Here is a 22,391-nt window from a genome sequence, read left to right as displayed (position 1 = left end):
CTCTACCGATTAAGCCAGCCAGGCACCCCTAAAAAAAAAACAAAGCCTATTAATAAGAAGAAGAATGGTGGGGAAAGTGATGGAAACAACTTAAACTGGAAATCAAACTGGAACAAATGACTGTGCATGGAAGAAGAGGGGCAGAGCCTTCTGAAAACATCTTACAAATGATAGTATGTGTTTCTTTGGCAAATCGTGATGTCCAAACTACAGGATTCTACAGGAGCTTGGCTGCGATCGAGGTCTTCATGTGATCTTATCACCTCTCTAGTTCCAACACCCCTGATCTTTTAAGGTCAAGTGCCTCCTGCCTTAATGCTTGGTCCAGAAAAAAAGAATGGCTCAGCTCTACATATGAAAATCTGAACAGCCTCACCCAGGAAGACTCTCCTCAGCCATGCCTGGGAAATGGCCATGTTACCTGAACTCTCGCAAATACTTAAAGTATTAACTTATACATTTACTCCGGTAAATACTTACAAATGAGAGCCTCCTTTTCCAAAGCTGGCATCTAAGAACAAGAGAGACTGGGTCTGAGTATAAATTGAGGGCCATGGATCATGCCTCAATTGCTCTGCAGTTCAGAGAAGTAGCCTGGAGCCAGATAAAGGAGGCATTCTAAGACAGCAAGATAATACAGGTTTATAAGCAGACAAAAAGTCAATTTTCATTACAGAGATTTTTTTTTCCCCTTCTTAAAGTATTTCAGATAAAAAGGTAAAGAATATAGGGGCGCCTGGGTGGCTCAGTGGGTTGAAGCCTCTGCCTTCGGCTCAGGTCATGATCCCATGGTCCTGGTATGGAGCCCCGCATCGGGATCTCTACTCAGCAGGGAGCCTGCTTCCCCCTCTCTGCCTGCTTCTTTGCCTGTGATCTCTGTCAAATAAATAAATAAAATCTTAAAAAACAAAACAAAACCAAAAAAGGTAAAGAATACAGTAAACACTCTTATACCCACCATGCAGCTTTAGCAAATATAAACATTTTGCAATGTTGCTTCTCATTTCAGTGTTAAGAACAAAACTGAAAAGATACAAATAAAACCCATCACTTAGTCTATTTCTTCTCCTTTTTCACCAAGAGGCAAACTCTATCCGAAGCTGGTGTCTCTCATTCGAATCAGTATTGGTACATGTGTCTCTATAAACAGTATGCAGTAGTCTTATGTATTTTTAATGTACCTTAATGATATTATATTCTCTGCACATCATCTGACAATTGGCTTTTCCATTCAGCATTATTATTCTAAGGTTTTCCGTGTTGAAATATGGATATCTAGTTTATTCATTTTAACTTCTTCATAGTATTCAACTGCAGGACTAAAACAGTTTATTTTTCAATTGCCCTAGTATGTTGTTTGTAATTTTTTACTGTGAAAAAAAATGTTGTAATAAATACTCTCTATAAGTCTTCTTGTGGAAAGAAGAAAAAGTAAAGAAAAAATAAATGAAATGGATGAAATGGTCCTGTCCTCATCTTGAGGCACAATGGACTTCCTTCCAACAGTGACTACAGAATATAAAAGTTGGAAACAGAGCTTTCTGCAAATAACATTCAGAGTAAGGAATGACAACCCAGGTGAATATTTTCAATCTGTAGTTTTGAAATCAAGTTATGTGTTGAAAAAAAGAAATATTAATTGAAAGAGAAGATAAAATGTCAAAATGCACATAATATGAACATTATTTCATGAAATTTTTTTTAAGGATTTTATTCTAAATAATTTCTACACCCAACATGGGGCTTGAACTCACAACCCCAAGATTGAGTTGCATGCTCCACTGACTGAACCAGCCAGGCACCCCTATCGTATGAAACTTTTGCTTCAGTTTTACACAAATACATATAACAAGTTATATGCTAGGTCCAACATAAATTTCTTATTTTGGCTCTTGGTTTTTTTTTTTTTTTTAAAGATTTTATTTATTTATTTGACAGAGAGAGATCACAAGTAGGCAGAGAGGCAGGCAGAGAGAGAATGAGAGGGAAGCAGGCTCCTCGCGGAGCAGAGAGCCCGATGCGGGACTCGATCCCAGGACCCTGAGATCATGACCTGAGCCGAAGGCAGCGGCTTAAACCACTAAAAAAATGCAAAAACACTGGGCAAAGGTATTTGGTTCCCAAAAACTCAGGGAAGAATTCACAGGAGTAATGTTTGAAATGGAGACAATGAAGATGTATGCCTGACATCATGGACAGCTCTGAAATGGGACAGAAACTTCCTAATAATGGTACGATGGACAATATGTACTTGACTTTGGGGGTCAGGAGACAAGAACAGGAATGGGAAAGACACAAGGGACGGGGACCAGTAACAGTCAAGGCATAGAGATGGGACAATGAGGCTGGTTTAGGAAATGCTGAATATACCACTTTAGCTTCTTAGAATAGGATGACACAGGGCTGGAAACACAGATACAGATGGGGAGGGCCTTGGATGTTACGCCAAGGAGCGTAAGACTACCTGTGGTCTGAGGTAGTGTTTTTCTCCCAAATTGCAGATCAAGAACCAAGAACTCACATTACTGAGACATAACCAGAGAGAGTCTGTTTGTTTTTTTAAATTAAGAACAGAGTTGGGGCACCTGAATGGCTCAGTGGGTTAAAGCCTCTGCCTTCAGCTCAGGTCATGATCCCAGGGTCCTGGGATCAAGCCTTGAATTGGGCTCTCTGCTAAGTGGGGAGCCTGCTTCCTCCCCTCTCTCTGCCTGCCTCTCTGCCTACTTGTGATCTCTTTCTCTCTGTCAAATAAATGAATAAAATATAGGGAAAAAAAAAAAAAAAAAAGAACAGAGTCAGAGTGCACCATACATGAAGATGGGCAGTGTTTCCTGAAACTTCTGAAATATATAATTGAAACTATATTTCTTCCTTTCTTCCTTCTTTTTCTTTTCTATTATCTATTATTCTGAGTTAAGTAATCTCTACGCCTGACATGAAGTTCAAACTCACAGCCCCCAAATCAAGAGTCTCATGCTCCACCAACTGAGCCAGCACCATCAGTCTGGGTTTTGGTATAAAAGGCATTTCTTACTAAGGACTGTGATTAAAAAAACAAACAAACAAACAAACAAACAAACAAAAAAAAAAAAAAAAAAAAAACACAGTTTGAAAGCTACTGGTCAGAAGGAAGTTCTAACCAGACAAAGAAATGACACTAATGAAAAACCTGCCATTAACCTCCAAGATGACAAATCAATTCTGAACCACTTAGAGGCAATTCACCCTTCAAGGGGTTCCTGCTATCTTTTTTGTACTACATGAGGGGCTATCTTTGCAAATGGCTTCCTGAAGGCATCAAAGTACAACTACTAAGAAATACACTAGCAATCTCAATTTCTCCCTGGGCTTTTTCTTTCTTTAATTTCTTTCTTTTTGAGGGAGGGGTATCCTTAAAGAGGTGGAAGGAGGAAAATGAACTACATATAACATATTACTGTCTCACAAGGATTTCAAAGCTACCTTCAAGGAAGTAATTTTTTAAAAAAAAGTTTTGTTATTTTTTAAGTAAACTACACCCAGTGTGGGTCTCAAACTCATGACCGTGAGATCAAGAGTTGCATTCTCCAATAACCCAGCCAGCCAGGTGCCCTGAAAAAACCTTTTGCTTCTAAAGATTTTAATTAAACTTTTTATTTTAGGATCACAGCAGATTCACATGCAGTGTAAGAAACAATACAGAGATCCCATGGACCCTTTAAGCAGTCTCCCCCAATGATAACACCCTGCACAGGTACTGTACAGTGTGTCACCGGCAGGAAGATGACAACAATACACTCCATGATCTTACTCAATTTCCCCAGTTTACACGTACTCATGCACATTGTGTCTGTGGATTCGGTTCTATGCAATGTTATCACATGTATAGATTTATGTAATTAATCACTACCACAGTCAAAATGGAGAACAGTTCCATCACAAGGATCCCTGGTACTGCCCTCTAAGAGCCTTTTAAAGATTTTAAAGTAATCTCAACACCCAATGTGGGGTTCAAACTCACAACCCCGATATTAAGAGTCACATACTTGGGGCGCCTGGGTGGCTCAGCGGGTTAAAGCCTCTGCATTCGGCTCAGGTCATGATCCCAGGGTCCTGGGATCAAGCCCCGCATCGGGCTCTCTGCTTGGCTGGGAGCCTGCTTCCTCCTCTCTCTCTCTCTGCCTGCCTCTCTGCCTACTTGTAATCTCTATCTGTCAAAAAAATAAATCTTTAAAAAAAAAAGAGTCACATACTCTACCCAGCCAAATCCAAATACTCTATTACCACATAAGTCTTCAAGTTCTTTACCCAGATATAAGGCAAAAACTAGGCCCAGGGTCAACTCAAGAGTCCGGTGTATCTTACTACCCACACTGGAAGAAACACTTGAGTGACATGTTTATTCTTGGTGTACTTGCCAATTAAGTGATAAATATGACTAAGCACAAAAAGCCTGGGTGGCTCAGTGGGTTAGGGCCTCTGCCTTCGGCCCGGGTCGCGGTCTCAGAGTCCTGGGATCGAGTCCCGTGTCGGGCTCTCTGCTTGGCGGGGAGCCTGCTTCCTCCTCTCTCTCTGCCTGCTTGTGATTTCTCTCTGTCAAATAAATAAATTAAAAAAAAAAATTTCAGAAGTATGTATGTGTGTATATATAGATAGTTAGATGGATAGACAGACAGACACAAAATATCAGAAGTATTATGACCACACACCTGTCAAAAATTTGTATCAGGGCACCTGGGTGGCTCAATGGGTTAAAGCCTCTGCCTTCAGCTCAGATCATGATCTCAGGGTCCCAGGATCGAGCTCTGCATTAGGCTCCAGCTCTGCATTAGGCTCCCTGCTCAGCAGGGAGCCTGCTTCCCCCTCCCTCTCTCTGCCTGCCTCTCTGCCTACTTGTGATCTCTCTCTGCCAAATAAATAAATAAAATCTTTAAAAATTTTTTTTATATCTAAGGGGTGGCATACCTGAGTACACTCAGTTGGGCATCTGACTCTTGATTTCAGCTCAGGTCATGATCTCAGGGTCCTGGGATCAAGCCCCACATTGAGGCTCTATGCTCAGCTGGGAGTCTCCTTGAGATTCTCTCTCCCTCTCCCATTGCTCCTACCCCTCTTGCCCACACTCTCTCTCAAATAAATATAATAAACAAATCTTTTAAAAAAATCTTTATCTAGGAATATGTACACATGATAAGTTTGGGAGGTAATGGTGGCCATGCAGAAACTTAAAATATGCAACATCAGAGTGGTGGGCTACCCGTTTTTCCCTTTTGTGTGTTAAAAGTACATGTAAGTAGTTAAACAATTGGACTGGGTTCCTGGGGTTGCAGGTGACACCAGAAAGGACTGAAGGTGTATCAGAGTATTTCTGGCAGCTGACAGTTCCTACAGGACTGGATGGCCAGATGGAGATAGACTTTTCTCCTCTGCTTCCCAGTACGTAGGCTGAATAAGGGAAAGTGCAAGGAAGGGCTGAGAAGGGATCCAGGGGTTGGGTGATGGACCACACGGTCTATCCAGGACCGATGGTTTTTCCAGAATGTGGAACTTTCTGTGTTAATACCAGAAAAGTTACAGGCAAGGCAAACTGGGACAAGTTGGTCATCCTATCTGGAAGGTTTCTATCTGCAATTCCTTGGAGCTTGAAGCAGCTAAGTAAACCTTTTGGTGGTTAAGGACTCAGAACATGGGGGTAGGGAAGTATGGAGGGATCATGCAGAAGAGAATAAGGTGACCACGACACTTTCTGAACAACTGAGCATCCATCTTCCTTTGGCCTAAAAAGAAGATGCCATAGCTGAGTTACACAACCTGATTTTTGAGTCACATGAAAATGTAATGGAAAGTAATTCTGGCAGATACACATATTTAAAGACTAGGCTCAAACAGGTTACAGGGGAAAAAAGGGAAGAAAAGATTACCTGTCAAATAAGAGAAAAGCATTTAACCTCAAAGAGTGGGTGGAATACCAACGCACTGAGCAATTTTATAAATTGGGCACTTCAGCTTTTAAAGAAGTACAATACTTCTTATAATTTCTAAATTGAGTAACTTGTCCATCCATGAAAAAAATGTGACTTGTATTCATTTTTCTCAGAGCTAGTTAAAATGAAAGACAACTGTCCGAGCACATCCCACACAGTGATCCACCAGTGAGAGGTGCACAGAAGACCAGGATACAGGGGTGCACCCAGAAAAAGCTTGCAGTCCTATATGCTTGGAGCACCCTTCAATGGCTTAACATGCACAAGGCACTCTGCTAGGCACAGGCAGACACAACTTCTACTTTTAAGAAACTCACAGGCTCAAATCAAGGCACAGGTGGGTCTCTTATGAACAAAGGGTTCTAATGCCATTTACTCATCACCTTAATAGCAGGGTCTACAAAATTCTACAGGAACCTCAAGCGAAACAGCCATGTTCTTCATGTATAAACCCGACTATTGGGCCTTACTGCATCTGATCTTGCCTCTCTCCTGAATGCTCAACTTATCTCTGACTACTAGACCCTTTCCTCAACATGTTAAGTCTCTTCTGCCCTCAAGAGCCCACTGAAAAAATCTTGCCTTGGTACTGAGTTTTTTTTATGTTGCCAATTTAGCAAATAAAAATAAAAACTGCATACTTAGATCTAAAAATCAGATAAACAATGGATTTTCTTCTTTTAGTACAAGAATGTCCTGTGTACTATTTGTGACATACACTAAAAAATTATTTATTGCACATCCAGCAAACTAAGAACAGAAAGGAATTTCCTTAACATGATAAAGGGTATTCATGAGAAACCCACAGCTAATATATTCAATGGTGAAAGACTTAAAGAATCCCCCGTAAGATCAGGAACAAGAGAAGGATGCCTACTTTTACCACTTCTATTCAATTTCATATAAGAAGCTCTAGCCGCAGCAAGTAGGCAAGAAAAAGAAAAAGGTCTCCAAAGTGGAAAGAAAGGAGCAAAACTACCTTTACCCATAGATTATATGATCCTATATACAGAAACTGGTACAGAATCAACAAACACACACACTGTTACAGCCAATAAAAGAACTAGGCAAAATGCAGGATAAAGCATCCATTTCTAAACATTAGCAATGAGCAATTCATAAAGAGGTTAAGATAAAAACTCCATTTATAATAGCATTAAAAAGAATAAAATAGTTAGGAATAAATGTGACTGGGGAGGTGCAAGACTTATGCACCAAAAACTACAAAGACTGCTAAAAGTGAAAAAGATCTAAATAAATAAAAAGACATCTCCTGTTCATGGTTTAAAGACTTGGTATTGTTGAGACTGAAAGATGCTAGGGGTGCCTGACTGTCTCCGTCGGTAGAACATGTGACTCTTGATCTCAGGGTCATGAGTTCAAGCCCTACACTGGGCATGAAGCCTACTTTAAAAAAAAAAAGAGAGAGACAGAGAGAGAGAAGAAAGTAAGATGCTAAGCATCATTAGTCACTAGGGAAATAAAATCAAAACCAAAATGAGATACCACTTCATACTCACTAAGATAGCTATTAAAAAAACAACAATAAAGAAAATAAGTGTTGGGAAAGATGTGGAGAAAGTGGAATCCTAATACATTGCTTTTGGAAATGTAATATGGCACAGTCTACTGTGGAAAAGTTTGGCAGGGGGCACGTCGGTGGCTCAGTCAATTAAGCCTCTGCCTTGGGCTCGGGTCATAATCCCCAGAGGCCTGGGATCAAGCCCTGTGCCGGGTTCCATGTTCAGTGAGGAGCCTGCTTTTCCCTCTCCCTATGTAGCTCCCCCTTGCTTGTATTCTAATAAATGAATAAAATTAAAAAAAATAAAATCCTCTTTCCCTAATCAACCAATCAGCAAGTCTTGCTTTTCTTCTTCCAAACAGCTCTGAAACTCAGACCTTCCATTCCCATTCTGGCCCTCATTAGCTCTCACCTGAACTCTTGCACACATTTGTGAGATATTCTCAACAGATCTCATGCGGGGGCACCTGGGTGGCTCAGTGGGTTAAAGCCTCTGCCTTCAGCTCTGGTCATGATCCCAGGGTCCTGGGATCGAGCCCCACATCAGGCTCTCTGTTCAATGGGGAGCCTGCTGCTTCCTCCTCTCTCTCTCTCTCTCTCTCTCTCTCTCTCTCTCTGCCTGCCTCTCTGCCTACTTGTGATTTCTGTCAAATAAATAAATAAAATCTTTTAAAAAAAAAAAAGATCTCATGCATCCTGACCCCCCAATCTAGTTCTATCTTTTTTAACCTAACAGTCTAAACTCCTTTAGAGGCACTCCAGCCCCTATACACTTAGGCTCTTTCAGCAAGACCCTAGGTTGTGACCCAGATTCACTCTCTCTACCTCCACCCTCTGACTTCTTTCCACCCCAACTCTCCAGCAGTGCCCAACCACTCTAAATTCCCAGACCATACTCACTAAACATTATCATCTCTGTGCCACAACTCATTCTAGGCACTGTAGAGAAATTAGTTAAGTAGACAGAGTTAACTCAAAGGGCTATCTTCCAACAGGGAAACCAGTAAGTAAACAGAATAATTTCCGAGACTGCTGAGTGCAGTGAGGAAAATGAAACTGAAGATGACAGAGCACGATTGAAAGTCAACAGGGGTACTGTTTTGGCAGGGCAGTGGACTTTGAGAGGAAATCTGAATATTGGTAGAAGGGACTCTTTAAAAACTCTCAGACCCCAAATGTTTACAAAGATTACTTGTATTAAGGGGCGCCTGGGTGGCTCAGTGGGTTAAGGCCTCCGCCTTCAGCTCAGGTCATGATTCCAGGGTCCTGGGATCGAGCCCCGCATCGGGCTCTCTGCTCAGCAGGGAGCCTGCTTCCCTTCCTCTCTCTCTGCCTGCCCCTTCCTACTTGTGATGTCTGTCAAGTAAAGTAAATAAAATCTTTAAAAAAAAAGATTACTTGTATTAAGCAGCTTACATATATACAGGATCCATATACACAGAATCTATATATACAATCTCTTTAGCTTGTGGCTCTAATACGACAAACCTGAAGCCCACTAGACTTCCTAACATAATGCATTTCCTTCTTGTCTGAGCTACTTATCATGAAAAATATTCTACCTCATCATCAGATATGGGAATCACTGGCCCGAGAGGCATTCACTTAATTCTACTTCTCTCAGTCCAACTTTAGGGAGAAAATATTTGGAGGGAAGGGTAGGGAGACAGTTTACACAAGAGAAGTAGAAACACAGAAGAGGTGGAGCTAGAGGCGGACATTAAGCTCACTAATTCTGAAATGGCTCCTGTAAACACAAAGAACCAGTAACTAAGGACAATCAACCAAATCTAAATGAGAATGAGATTTTAATATTATTTATTTATTCATTAGATTTTATTCATTTATTTGATAGAGAGAGGTCAGAGGCAGGTAGAGAGAGAGGGGGAAGCAGGCTCCCCGCTGAGCAGAGCCCAATGCGGGGCTCCATCCCAGGACCCTGAGATCATGACCTGAGCTGAACAAAGAGGCTTAACCCACTGGGCCACCCAGGCGCCCCTGAGATTTTAATTTTAAAGGGAGAAGAAAACATGCATGGGAGGAAAAAAATCCTGAAATGTAAATGAAGTTGTAAAAGATTCTCATTTTATTTATTTTTAAATTAGGCTCCACATCTAATGTGGGGCTTGAACTCCCGACCCTGAGATCAAGAGTCCCATCCTCTACCGACTGAGCCAGTCACATGCTCCAAAGAGTCTTATTTTAAAACAAAGTATATGAAAACCATTAAAAAAAAAATGGCTTTGACAATGTCTTGACTACACTTTTATCTTAATAATTCAAAATCATCGTGCGGTGAGGCCAGTCGAGAGAGTAAGAAAAATATGATAGGAATTACTTGGAAACAGGGCACAGTAAGAGGTTTATTAGTCACCTGCACAAATTAGCAACAACTTGTCCAACTGAGCCAGGTTACAATTAGTTCACAGTGACGCTAACTTCATTCTGCCGTAGACAAGAGCACAGCTACGTCTCCTCAACAGAGGATTTTATTACCAAACCCATATTCTGGCTTTTCGAATGGTCTCCCAACCTTATACAGCGTGCCTCCACAGCATCTGTGAGTAACAACGTCCCCAAGAGCCCTTCAGAGAGCAGAGGAGAACACCTTCTCGTGGAGGAACATCAGCTTTTCTAAGCGAGTTCGTTTCAGGAGCGGGAGCCATTCCCAGTGGAATAGCTCGACCACGCGGTACCCGAGCCGCTTCAACTGCCGCCTCTTCATATTGTGAAGCCCGAGTAGATCCCTGGAACCGTAGCAGTACTGGTTCTTGTTTGTCAACTGAATAGCCAGCTTCACTTGTGGGGCCTGCAGGCAGGCTGGGGGACGAGGGCCCGCCATCTCCATGGCCCCCAACCTGTCTGCCACACCACCAGGGGAGCTCCCCAAATGTATGGCTGCCTTCGCTAATATCCCTGCCTGCTGCTCAGTCTTTGGCGCAGTTTCTCTCTGGAAATGTACTCTTGATTTCCCTTTTAGTAGCTGAGTCATCAAATCATCTGTAAGGCTGACTCCCACATGCTTCAGCCTCAATTTGGCTTCATCTTCAAGTGGTACGGCTTCTTCATTAAATGGTAATGGCTTCATGTTAACGTCAAGCTGGACCTCTAAGTCAGAAGATCGGGTATGAGGCAAAATCATATGGTGTTTGATGTACTGGGGCCCGCCCAACATGTTTTCCAGTAAAAAGAGAGCTTCTAGGAATTCAGGCTTTGAGCACATATCCCTCCTCGCTAAATTCCACAGCATTTCCGACCCCTCTTGCTGAAGGTGAGCAGTAAGACGATTGCCTCTGTAATCTAGACACTCAACGCCGACTGTACCATCAAGAGTATACAACTCCTTAGTGAGTTCGAACTTAGTTCTCTCCTGAGCTAACCTGATGAACTCTGGACTCAAAGCAAAGTTGATGAGCTCTAATGGAAAGTACTCAGAAAAGGCCAGGCCCAGCAAGCAGGTGAGCAGGTGTTCTGGGTATCGACTGAACTCAGGCATCTTTCTGTGAATCTCGTTTATCAGACTAGAGTAAAACTCTTCTGTGTTGGGTGGCTTATAATTCAGAGTTCCAAATGACCACAGAATCTTGGCTATGTCTTTACTTCGACAGAATGCCACCCGAGGAGGCAAAGAAGCAGCCACAGCATTCATTAGCCCTTCATCCAGGATGCGTAAGGCTGAGCAAGCAAGAGTCAGGTGCATGACACCCTGAACTCCTAGAAAAGGAATTCGCTGAGGAGCGATCTGGCCAAATTGCCTCATGAAATTTACGTGATCCACATGAGTGAAACGGAACATTTTAAGAATATTCACTAGGGCATAATTACTCAGATGCTGCATGTCAGCACAAGCCAAGTCTCCAAATTTCCTCATGACATATTCAGAGAGACCACTGCTTGATTTGAAGAACCCCAAACAGATTGTACCAATCTCCTCTAAATTGATCAAGTCTATATACTTGAGAATCAACGATTCCAGTTTTTGCATGAGGTCTTGGGGTACCTGACGACTTTCACCTATAATATAAATTAGGTGAATCAGCTGGGACAAGGATAGATCTTTCCAATGCAAATTAAGGTAACTAAAAAAGATTTTCAAAAACCGAGGTACTTTGCGGCCCAAGTGCCGCCAGAGGTCAGCCACCAAGAGAAGCTGATCTAGACTCATCTCCCACACCTTCCTGCAAAATCTGATTTCATACACATCCAGCACTGAATGGGAGCAAGGGATTCCTAAACTGACAAAGGCTTTCAAAATATTGATCAGATCTGGGACATCAAAGAGCTCTATGTTTTTCACACTCAGCTGGCAGAGCGAAGCAAAGCTGGGACTGGACAGGACAGCTGGGTGCCGCTCTGCAGGCAAAGAGCTCAGCTTACACAGATAATCAGCAATTACTTGAGGCTGGAGATTATCTTGATAAACTGTGATTTTGTGCAAAATTAATTCACCTTCTGAAACGGAAAGGGACTGACAAGTCTCCGATCTGTTATAGCTGTGGAGCTGGTACTCTGGTCTTAGCTGTAGGAAACCTCGGGGGTCTTCAAAGGAATCAAACACTTCTACATTGTCTTCAACAATGCCTGTGGACCCAGGGGAGCCCGGCTTCAACGTGCTGGCCTGTGAGGCAGAGACCCCGCTGGATTCCGAACCTGGAAGGGCACTGCTGGTTGTCAGGAGCCTCCGAGAAGAGGAAACGCTAGGAATGTTCCCAGCTTTTTTGGCAGGCTTGCAGAGGCCGCTGTGTTCTGGAGGCTCCTGTCCCCTCTGCCAGGCGCTGCTTCCCACATTCCAGTATGTCACACTCTGGGTGGCACTGCAGGCAAAAGGACTGCAAAACGCTCGATATCCTAAAGGTTTTAATAACTTGAGGGTGGCTGCCGTTCTGGGGTCAGTACAGATCGTTCTGGCAATCAGAACACAGTCCTCACAGGTTTGTCCAGGCAATTTCTTTACATGGTGCTGGATTAGAGCTGGACGGGAAGGCGTTCCACAGAAACTGCCTGGAAATCTTCGGCATATCGCAAGAGCCATGGGTCACAAATGACTGGGCCAGAATTGGTGCCAGATACTGAAAAAAGGGTAGATGAAGAATAAGTGGCTTCCACCTATCACAATACAAAAACGCACACATTTTTAAGAAAGGGATTAAGCTACCCTGCTGTCCACTCGAATAAGTTCCATGCTAGTGAATGCCCAAACCACAAGCCAGCACACATCAAGGATAAACTCCTTCTCCTGGATATCAAGGCATAAAGAGCCCACTTGGAGAATAAGAACATTGGTAAAAGCTGCTGTGCTGACTCCGAAGTAAAAAGTGGGATTTGGTGTAAAGTTTAATTATGCCCACAATAACTCTCCTCGTCCCTAAGGTATGAAGCTTTTGATTACAGGATTGTGTTCTCATGCTGCTCCTACATCTGTTACAAGATGCTTATTCTCCTCCCCAGGAGGCTTACCAGATATTGGATCACTATCACAGAGCAGTCACGCAATTGGTACATATATTCAAAAACTCCTTTTGGCGGGAAAAGGCAGAAGGCTGATGCCCCCTGCTGTCACTTCACAAGATGCAAAAAGCATCTCAGAGTTGAGCTGCGGGTTCAGGGCACACCAGTTCACTGGCCTGTCCCACTGACACGCAAGGGAGCAGCACAGCTCTCCTCTGAAGGCGGCTATCAGCAATGCTGTCAGTGGTCAGGCGTGGATTGCCGCCTCTGAGCAGCGCAGTCCCCACTGTCCCCCAAGGTAGGAGCCATGAGAGGCTATAAGACAGACTCTGCAAAGCTCCTGTTTTCGCTAAAGGCTTTTAGCTTTCCTTCCACTGGAGAAATGCCAAAGCCTGACAAGCAAAACCCAGTGAGCCCTGAGCTGCCAAGATGTGGACCAGGTAGAGCTGCTGCTGCACATGAGCAAGTTCTGAGGGTGTCAGAGTGCTTTTTTGAAATTCCTGCCCAGCTCTCCTGTCAGCCCTTCCCTCCAGAGCCCACAGCAGGAGAACCATGTGGCCACAGGGCATGCCCCATGGCTTTGTTCGGACAGTTCAGCTAAGCAGGCTTCTCTGGAGGTAGGAACGTATGCTCTAATTTCTTTGTGAACCACAGCAGAATTTTATCACATTAAATCCTTAGATACTTAGTTCTTTACCGTGGCCTGTGGACCATTCTCTCTCCTATGTTTCAATCTCTGGGTCCAGATATTACAGACCAGGGGTCGGCAAACTATGCGCCACAGGTCCAAATATACCCGTCTACATATTCTTTGGTAAAGTCTTATCTGAGCATAGCCAGGCCACATATTACGTATTGTTTATGCCTGCTTTCTCACTATAAGAGCAGAATTGAGTAACTGTAGCAGAAAATGTATGGCCTGCCTGCAAAGTATAAAATATTTACTACATGGCCCTTTACAGAAAAAGTTTGCTAGAGACCGCTAGTTTATTCCTATGAATGCAGATGGCCAACTTTTTAAAAATTAGAAAATATTATAAAAGTAGAAGTGAAAAAACTTTTCCTTTAATAGTTAGAGATAAAGATTTATGCCTCAAAACAGTCACTACGAATCTCAACCAATATTGCACTACAGGCATGGTAGGAACAAAACAGCAAGTAATAGAACTCTCCAGTTGACAGAATAGAGCTTTTTTTTTTTTTTGATTTTTAATTTATTTGGGGGGGAGAGAGGAGGGAGGGAGAAAAGGGTTTAAAAGATTAAAAATTAAAGGTCTAATTAATTACTTAAAAATTTAATTAATTAAAATTAAGGTTTAAAAGATTTTTAAAATTAAAAGATTTTTAATTTGGGGCACCTGGGTGGCTCAGTGGGTTAAAGCCTCTGCCTTCGGCTCAGGTCATGATCCCAGGGTCCTGGGATCGAGCCCCACATCAGGCTCTCTGCTCTGTGGAGACCCTGCTTCCTCCTCTCTCTCCACCTGCTTCCCTGCCTACTTGTCATCTCTGTCAAATAAATAAATAAAATCTTTTAAAAAATAAATTAAAAAAAGATTTTTAATTTATTTGGGGGGAAGGAAGAGAGGGAGAGGGAGAGAAGGGCAGGGGGAGAGGGAGAAAAAGAGAATGTGAGGGAATACTATAAAATACTACTAAAAAGGGAAGGGGCAGAGGGAGAGGGAGAGGTAGAGTATCTCAAGCAGATTCTTCACTTAGTGCAGCGCCCCACCTCACGACCCTGAGATCATGACTTGAGCTAAAACCAAGAGTCCAAAGCTCAACTGACTGAGCCACCTGGGTGCCCTGACAGAACAGGGCTTTTAAGAAGACCTGCTTTAGAACCTGGAATCCATACTTGGCTCAACATAATTTGCAACTAAAGCCATAAACTGGCAAATCTGTAGACCTTCATCTCATCTTGAGAACTAGTTTGAAATAACAACAACAAAAGACAAAACATTTTTTTTTTTTTACAAAATAACTGTGCTCTAAAAAAAAAACTGAGACACCTGGCTGGCTCACTTGGTAGTGTGTGACTCCTGATCTCAAGGGTTTTAAGTTCGAGCCCCACACTGGGTGTAGATTACTTAAAAATTAAAAATCTTAAAAAAAGGGGGCACCTGGGTGGCTCAGTGGGTTAAAGCCTCTGCCTTCGGCTCAGGTCATGATCTCAGGGTCCTGGGATCGAGCCCTGCATGGGGCTCTCTGCTCAGCAGGGAGCCTGCTTCCTCCTCTCTCTCTCTGCCTGCCTCTCTGCCTACTTGTGATCTCTGCCTGTCAAATAAATAAATAAAATCTTCAAAAAAAAAAAATCTTAAAAAAAAAAAAACCTGAATACAATTCAAATGTCCACCCAGAAGTAGAGGGCTGGTTTACAGGGCCAAGTGTGTGGTAGGGATCAACATGAGAAAAAGCACATACAAATATTCAGTGGAATAAACTGAACACGAATGAGTGCCAGCACCTAAAATATTTGTATAAAAGGAAAGTAACTATATAGCGTTTTATAACTATATAACCTTTCCCCCTTTTCATTGGCATCGAAATTCTTTTTTTTTTTTTTTTTTAAAGATTTTATTTATTTGGCAGAGAGAAATCACAGAGAGGCAGGCAGAGAGAGAGGAAGGGAAGCAGGCTCTCCGCTGAGCAGAGAGCCCGATGCGGGACTCGATCCCAGGACCCTGAGATCATGACCTGAGCCGAAGGCAGCGGCTTAACCCACTGAGCCACCCAGGTGCCCCGGCATCGAAATTCTTAATACAGAAGAGTATATGAATTAATTTAACAAAAGCCTTTATAAATAATTTTAAAAGGCACACTAAATAACTTAAATTACTTCAATAAATACTACCTAAGAGTACTTAATGAAATTATTGTGCATGACCCTTAAACGAACAAAAGAACCATTTCCTCGAACATCAATGTTTGAGTGCTATCAATTCTGTATTTTGAATTGATTCTGTACTTTGAATTAACGTGGCTCTTTTTGATTTGCAAAAAATACAGACTAAGTCCCAAGATGCAAAAAACAACAGCCATAGTCATTTTAGGACTTCCTCTGTGCCAAGCCTAGTATACACTTTTTACTTATTTGTTTTGTTTTTTAATTACTTTTTTTGTTTTACAGATTTTATTTATTTGAGAGACATTTATTTATTTGTTTATTGAGAGACAGAGACAGGGCAGGAGTGGTGAGGGGTGGAGGGAGGGAGAAGCAGACTCCCTGCTGAGCAGGGAGCCCTACACAGGCTTGATCCCAGGACTCTGGGATGATCACCCGAGCTGAAGGCAGATGCTTAACCAACTGAGCCACCCAGGCACCCCCAGTATACACACTTTTTAAATCTGCATTAGTTCCAATCCTTACAACCTCTCTGTAAGGTAGGTCTTATTATCTCTATACTGTGAATGAGGAAAAGGACACTTCACAAGATTAAGAAACATGCTGAGGGTTACACAGCTAAGGGATGGAGTGGGGTTTGACATCAAAGATCGTCTGATTCTAAAATCCACATTGTGGGTGTACTCCAGACAAGAGGAGGAGTCAGAGTCCATATAAAGAGGAAAGGAGGATCCTGAACAATCACAGCGTTTCCAGACGTAGGGGAGCTCGAGCGTTAGAGCTGGGTGAACTCAAAAGCCCCTCGCCTCTAATATGGGCAAACCTCGGAGGTAATGTTTTTCGGTTCCAGATCACTACAATAAAGTGAGTGCTGCGATAAAGTGAGCAAAGGAATTTCCTGATTTCCCAGTGCACAGTTATGCTTACACCATACCGTAGTCTGTCAAATGTGCAACAACATTATGTCTAAAAAACAGCAGACATATCTTAATTATAAAATATTACTAAAAAATGCTAATCATCATCTGAGCTTTCAGCAAGTCATAACCACAAATCACAAATCACCATAACAAATAAATAATAAAGAACAACATCTGAAATATTGCAAGAAATACCAAAAGGTGACATGGAGATAGGAAGTGAGGAAATGCTGTTGGAAAAATGGTACCATAGACTTGTTCAACCTTCATAAACCTTCAATTGTCATACACCTTCAACTTGTAAAAAATGCTCTCTCTGTGAATGCAATAAAGTGCAAAATGAGCTATGCCTGTAGTCTAGGATCCGCGCTATCAATATTGTTTGTTTATACCACTCACAAAAAGAACATAGAGAAGACCTTAAAGACCAAAATCTATGGAGAGGAATGGATTTACAAGATATCCCCTCATCGAGGGAAGAAAAAGTAACACAAATGAAAACCTGAAAGTCAGCAGGAGAGATAAGGGATCCCGAATCTCAACACAGGAGAGAAGCAAAAGGAAACCCCGGAATAATGATGAAGATCCCAAGACTAGAACTGTGAGCAGACATAAAGTTCCTGCCAGAGAAAGCAAATATTACCAAGGAGAGATTTATATTTCTGAGGAATAATCTGGGGATGGACAAGCAATTGGTAGACAGAAAACCAAGCCAGTAACAATAGTGACAAAAATTACTAACTCTGGGAAAACAAAAAAGTTGTGTAAGACAGAAAATTTTATATTAAACTCCCTATTCAGTTATGAATATTTACATAATCTTATTGATATAAACCCTGAAGATCAGCTTAAGCAAAAACTATAAGCAAACTATATATGGAAGATGCAAGGAGGGGAAGAAGAATGGGGGACTGGGTAGTGAGGCCCAGAGCCACAAAGCCCATAATAAAGAAGCCAAAGATTTTATAGATATAGATACTTCCTAGAAATCAAGAAACAGCAACACAATTATTTAGAAATATACTGATAAATGTCAAAAGAAACAGAGTAGAAAGTACCTCCACAGAACAAAAAAGGAGGGGGAAAGAAGGAATTAATATTTAGTGTTGTAAGTTCCATCAAACTATTGGACTGTGTAGGGACGCCTGGGTGGCTCAGTTGGTTGAGCGGCTGCCTTCGGCTCGGGTCATGATCCTAGCGTCGTGGGATCGAGTCCCATATCGGGCTCCTTGCTCGGCAGGGAGCCTGCTTCTCCCTCTGCCTCTGCCTCTCTGCCTACTTGTGATCTTTCTCTCTGTGTCTCTCTCTCTCTGACAAATAAATAAATAAAATCTTTAAAAAAAAAAAAACAAAAAAAAACTATTGGACTGTGTAAACCATGCCCAACTTTGACAAAAATTAAATTTGCCAAATGCATGTACTAACAGGAAATTAAGGTATTCTTTGAGAAGACAATCAGTGTTCAAAGAAAGTAACCTTACGTTCCAAGGAAAATGTTGAAAAGCTTTTCTAGTCCAAGCAATTCCTACCATCTACAAAACTTCTTTAAGGATGCCCAGTAACAGAAATGATGACAAAATAAAGAATCATAGAAGCATGCAAAGCCAACTGCAAAAGGCAAAAAGGAGGTACTTACTTTTTCACCATGCAACTTTTAGCATAACTGTATAGACACTGTATTTAGATATATAGGTCTGAAATATCACTTTAGAAGTCTGGTCTTGAGTACTGTGGAAGGAAAGGAAAGAAACAAAGGGAAGATACAGAACCAATAAAGCAGAACAGTAAGGAGAAAAGGCACTACAAAAGAGAGGTTCTCCTTTGCCCAAACAGAGAAAACACAGCTGAGTTAGTTAGTTCCTCTTTCCTCAAGAACTCTCATAGAATCGGTAAGAAAGATGGAAAGGGAATACTGTGAGATCCCCAATCAGTACCTACTGATACCTTCTCTAGAGGTTCAAAGACATGTGGCATCAGCACAAAGCTCCTTAGTTTAAATGTATAAACTTAACTATATGTACATCCTCCTCCTCATCTCCTCTTTAGGGGTCCTAACAAACCAGAATGAAGCCACAGAGACCCCTGGCACTCCCCAACCACCCTGAGCAATGGAATTTCATAGGAGTGAAGACTCTTTCTTACCTTACTACCTTCCAGGTACAGGTCTAAACAAAGCCAAATAGCATCACTTAAACTATAATCCAGAAGTTAGAGAAAGGGAGCCAGTCGGAGGAAGACAGCCATGCTAACTGTAGGTTAAGTCTATGACACTCTCAGCGTATTCAATTCACCAGTTTCTGGATCTCCTCTCTGAATTTTGATTTCTGTCCTTTTGCTACAAAGGTTTAACCCCTTATGTCCTCATAAAATTGCCACAAATAAATGGATACTTCAAATTCTACTCTTGTCTTAGCAAAAAATTTGTTGAGTAACTGAGAATTAAAACAAAAAACTAAATTTCTCCAGGTGTTCAGAGTCTACAAAGCTTTAATGCCTCTGGTGAGGGCTTAGAGACTGACCTAAGGACCCTTAGCTGTTAATGCAAATGCTAACTGGGCTAGACTCTTCTGTGCTTCAGTTTCCACATAGGAGCAGAGACTACAAGAGAGGGATCTACTACTACTATGAAGGTCAAACACTAGTGCTAAGGTGTTTGGGTCAAGATAAGTATCACCTAGAGTTAAGCCAAACCAAAACCAAGACTAACAGCCCATCCCCTTCACTTTGTTCCACCTTCCACTTTTTCTTTTCTTTTTTTTTTTTTAAGAGAGAGAGAGAGAGAGAGAGAGAATCTTAGGCAGGCTCCACACCCAGCACAAAGCCGCACTGAGGCTGCATCTCACAACCCTGAGATCAGGGTGAAAAGCAAGAGCCGAAAGCAAGAGTGAGACACTTAACTGACTAAGCCACCTAGGCGTCCTCTAGTTTCCATTCTTATTGGAGAAAACAGCACGTCACAATTACCTGGGAAACTTTTTTCCCCCCAGCTTATATAGCCCTCTCCTCCCCTTCTCTAAGCCTCTGCTATTCCTCTATCAGAATGGCAAGAAGTGCCTGGGTAGAAACAAGTCTGACAAGACCCCACAGATGGTTCTGTTAGAGCCACTGCTCTTAAAGGATTCACAACGCTTTATTTAGAAAATCTCCGGGTTTAATAACAGAGAGCAGGCACTCATGTCCTCTCAGTGAGAGTGGAGCTACTAAAGGAATGACCAAATCCTTGCAAGTAAAGAGAAATATCTGCATCCAAAGTCATGTCAACTGGCCAACTCAACCCAGTACTTGGTTTTAATCTACTCTAGGTTTGCAAGGCTGAGCAGTATAGTTTTTCAGACAGCTGAAGGGGAAACTTCAGAATCTTCTGATATAAAAGTTGACTTATTTGCATGATGAATGACAAGACCCTGCTGGGAATCAGAAAAGCAACCCAATGAACAGGGAAGAAAATCATACAGTCAAATAAACTAGGCCTGCACACTGCCAAAGGCCTCACTTTCTCCACTGTATTACACAACACTGAATCTTCAGATTTTTATTTTGGTCTACTAGGCAGTAGTGAACTCATCCCAGAGCTTGCCTGAGGCCATTCAGAGCAGTGAGTTGTAGAATCCAGTTCTGGAGAAGCCACTGTTCTTACTACCCAGAAAATGTGAGCAAAGTGCAGAGAACGGGAATTAACATGCCAGCTGCAACAAATGACTAGAGCACACAACACCAGACACATTTAGGAACACCTAAAGCACTTGGCTACCAGCTCCACAGGATGAAGCACTATTCAAGGTTTACAGTGAGTGAGCAATGAAGCCTGGTCTGAGTTAGTGGATGAGTAATTGGTATAAAGAGGGCCCAAGGCTCCCTGAGTCAGGACAGAAGAGCTGTGTCATGATTTGCACGGAAAGAGAAAGGGCAATTATTTTTATCTCTGGAGATAAAAGGGAGGAAGACATCAATAATACCCTAGTTTGGTCTGGGCGACCAGAAACCGTCTGTTAAAAATGGGGAATAGGTGATATTTACTCAAGACTCAAGTTGACCCAGTGCTACGCAAAATACTGCAGGATTTTGTGGCTCAAATTGTGGCCTGCGGAGCAGCGGCATCAGCCTCACCTGGAAGCTGGTCAGAAGTGCATAACCTCGGACCCTACCACAGACCTACATCCTCAAATCTCCAGATCCCGAAGTGATTAGCACGCACGTAAAAGTGTGATAAGGGGCGCAGCAAAGCACCTCACTGCATTCCGCCAACAGCCCTGCGAGGCAGGCAGTTGTTATCTCTGCCGCCTAGAGGAAAAGTCAAGGTTCACACGAACCTTCTGCCCAAGGTCACAGAACTCTGAAGTGGCGGGGTCGCCCAAATGCTGCCTAAAGCGGGCCTGCGGAAGGAGTCCGCAGCCCGGCCCAGAAGCGCGGAGTCCGGCCTCGACGCGCGCCCGGTCCTGCGCCGCCAGGACGGGAGAGGCGGGCCAAGGGCTAGGTGGGCAAGGAGCGGCCGCCACGACCTCCTCCCCGGCCGCCGCCACTCACCTGAGCCTGGCGAACGCGGGCGCCGCAACACCAGACCCCGGAACCCCGCGCCACCACGACCCCTCCAGCAACACCCGTACCTCAGAGCTCCACTTCCGGCCAACTACCCGCTACTTCCGCCTGCTGAGCTAGTGACGGATGCCGCCGAGGCTCAAAAGACCCTGTCAGCGTTTTCCAAGGACGTTTTGCAGTAGAGGACCTTGCTAAGAGGACACGAGAGTCTAGGACCTGCGGAGTGGGGAACAGCGCCGTGAATGGACCGCTCTGGAAGTCGCTAAATAGGCTAGACACTGGTTCGAATCCCAGACCGCCACTCAGGCTTTTATTGCCTTGGAGAAATGACATCAACTATCTATGCCTAGTTTCTCAACTGTATGGTGAGAATAATCACGCATCTATAATAGAGATGCATCTATGAAGCGCTCTCAGGAGAAGAGTTAGTGATGGATACCCGAGCCTGTTAGGAGAAATGCATGTGAGTTGTTGGAGCTGGAGGAGACCTGTGCTATGGCTGCTTAACCAGGGTCATCATTAACCTCCCTGAGTAAGCTTACACCTGAGCTGCTATCAGCAACTAAGCAAGGAAGAGACCCTCCTGGAGGGCCTGGTCCCGGACTGCTGTTCTGGGGGAATCTTGAGCACTGCCAGTTGGAGTTTGTCATACCTTGTCAGTGCCTTGGTTGCGGGTCCACCTACCCTAAGTGCTGCGAGGGAGACTTGAGAACCGACACTTCTTCCACGGCACCATCTTGTCAGGGAGACAAAAACCAATGCAGGGAGGACACTTCAAGGAGGGGCAAGCCTGGCATCCCAATTCCTGAGCTCTGCACAGGGCAGTTTGTCTGAAAATCTCACTTGGGCCAGACCAGAGCAGACATTCCTAGTGGCTGATTATGACTCTCTTTGCGAGAAAAACCCAGAAAAAGCAGAGAGCCCATCCCCAGGAGATGAACCGCATTGCTCCTAGGCAGCCATGACAATCCTATTCTTTGCCAAATACTCAATTTCCCAGCCTCCTCCCAAATAAGAAGAGGATGCAACTCAGTTCTGGCCAAAAACATTTAAGGAGAAATGGACTAATAGGATTCTGGGAAAGCTTTTACCTTCATGATAAAGCAGTGTGACCTCAGTCTCTTCGTGGAGCTGTGGCAGCCATCTTGTGGCACTGAGGG

The 22,391-nt window shown here is 43.1% G+C and overlaps 2 protein-coding genes across 5 annotated transcripts in view; both read right to left on the bottom strand.

The window, feature by feature from the left end:
• The window catches only part of UBOX5 (U-box domain containing 5), a 36,970-nt gene extending 15,645 nt beyond the window's left edge, over nucleotides 1-21,325 (bottom strand). For 2 of the 4 annotated variants that reach the window (XM_045981033.1, XM_045981037.1), the window contains exon 1: nucleotides 21,220-21,317. The gene's annotated coding sequence lies outside the window, so the exon portion shown is untranslated. Of the gene's footprint in view, nucleotides 1-11,934; nucleotides 12,042-21,219 lie in introns of those variants that run through there. The other 2 variants (XM_045981035.1, XM_045981036.1) reach the window with 2 other exon arrangements.
• FASTKD5 (FAST kinase domains 5) lies at nucleotides 9,829-21,318 on the bottom strand. Its single transcript, XM_045981032.1, has 2 exons — nucleotides 21,220-21,318; nucleotides 9,829-12,554 (listed from the first exon to the last, which is right to left on the bottom strand). The coding sequence occupies exon 2, from the start codon at nucleotides 12,515-12,517 to the stop codon at nucleotides 10,073-10,075; it is 2,445 nt and encodes an 814-aa protein (XP_045836988.1). The 5' UTR covers nucleotides 12,518-12,554; nucleotides 21,220-21,318; the 3' UTR covers nucleotides 9,829-10,072.
• Nucleotides 21,326-22,391: the final 1,066 nt, after the last annotated feature.

This window comes from Meles meles, chromosome 16, assembly GCF_922984935.1.
Source record: "Meles meles chromosome 16, mMelMel3.1 paternal haplotype, whole genome shotgun sequence".
NCBI lineage: Eukaryota > Metazoa > Chordata > Mammalia > Carnivora > Mustelidae > Meles > Meles meles.
The sequence above is the reverse complement of the archived record's forward strand: the minus strand, read 5'-3'. Positions and strand labels throughout refer to the sequence as shown.

Coding starts and splice junctions, on each gene's coding strand:
- FASTKD5 (XM_045981032.1), bottom strand. CDS start 12,517: ATGGCTCTTGCGATATGCCGAAGATTTCCAGGCAGTTTCTGTGGAACG.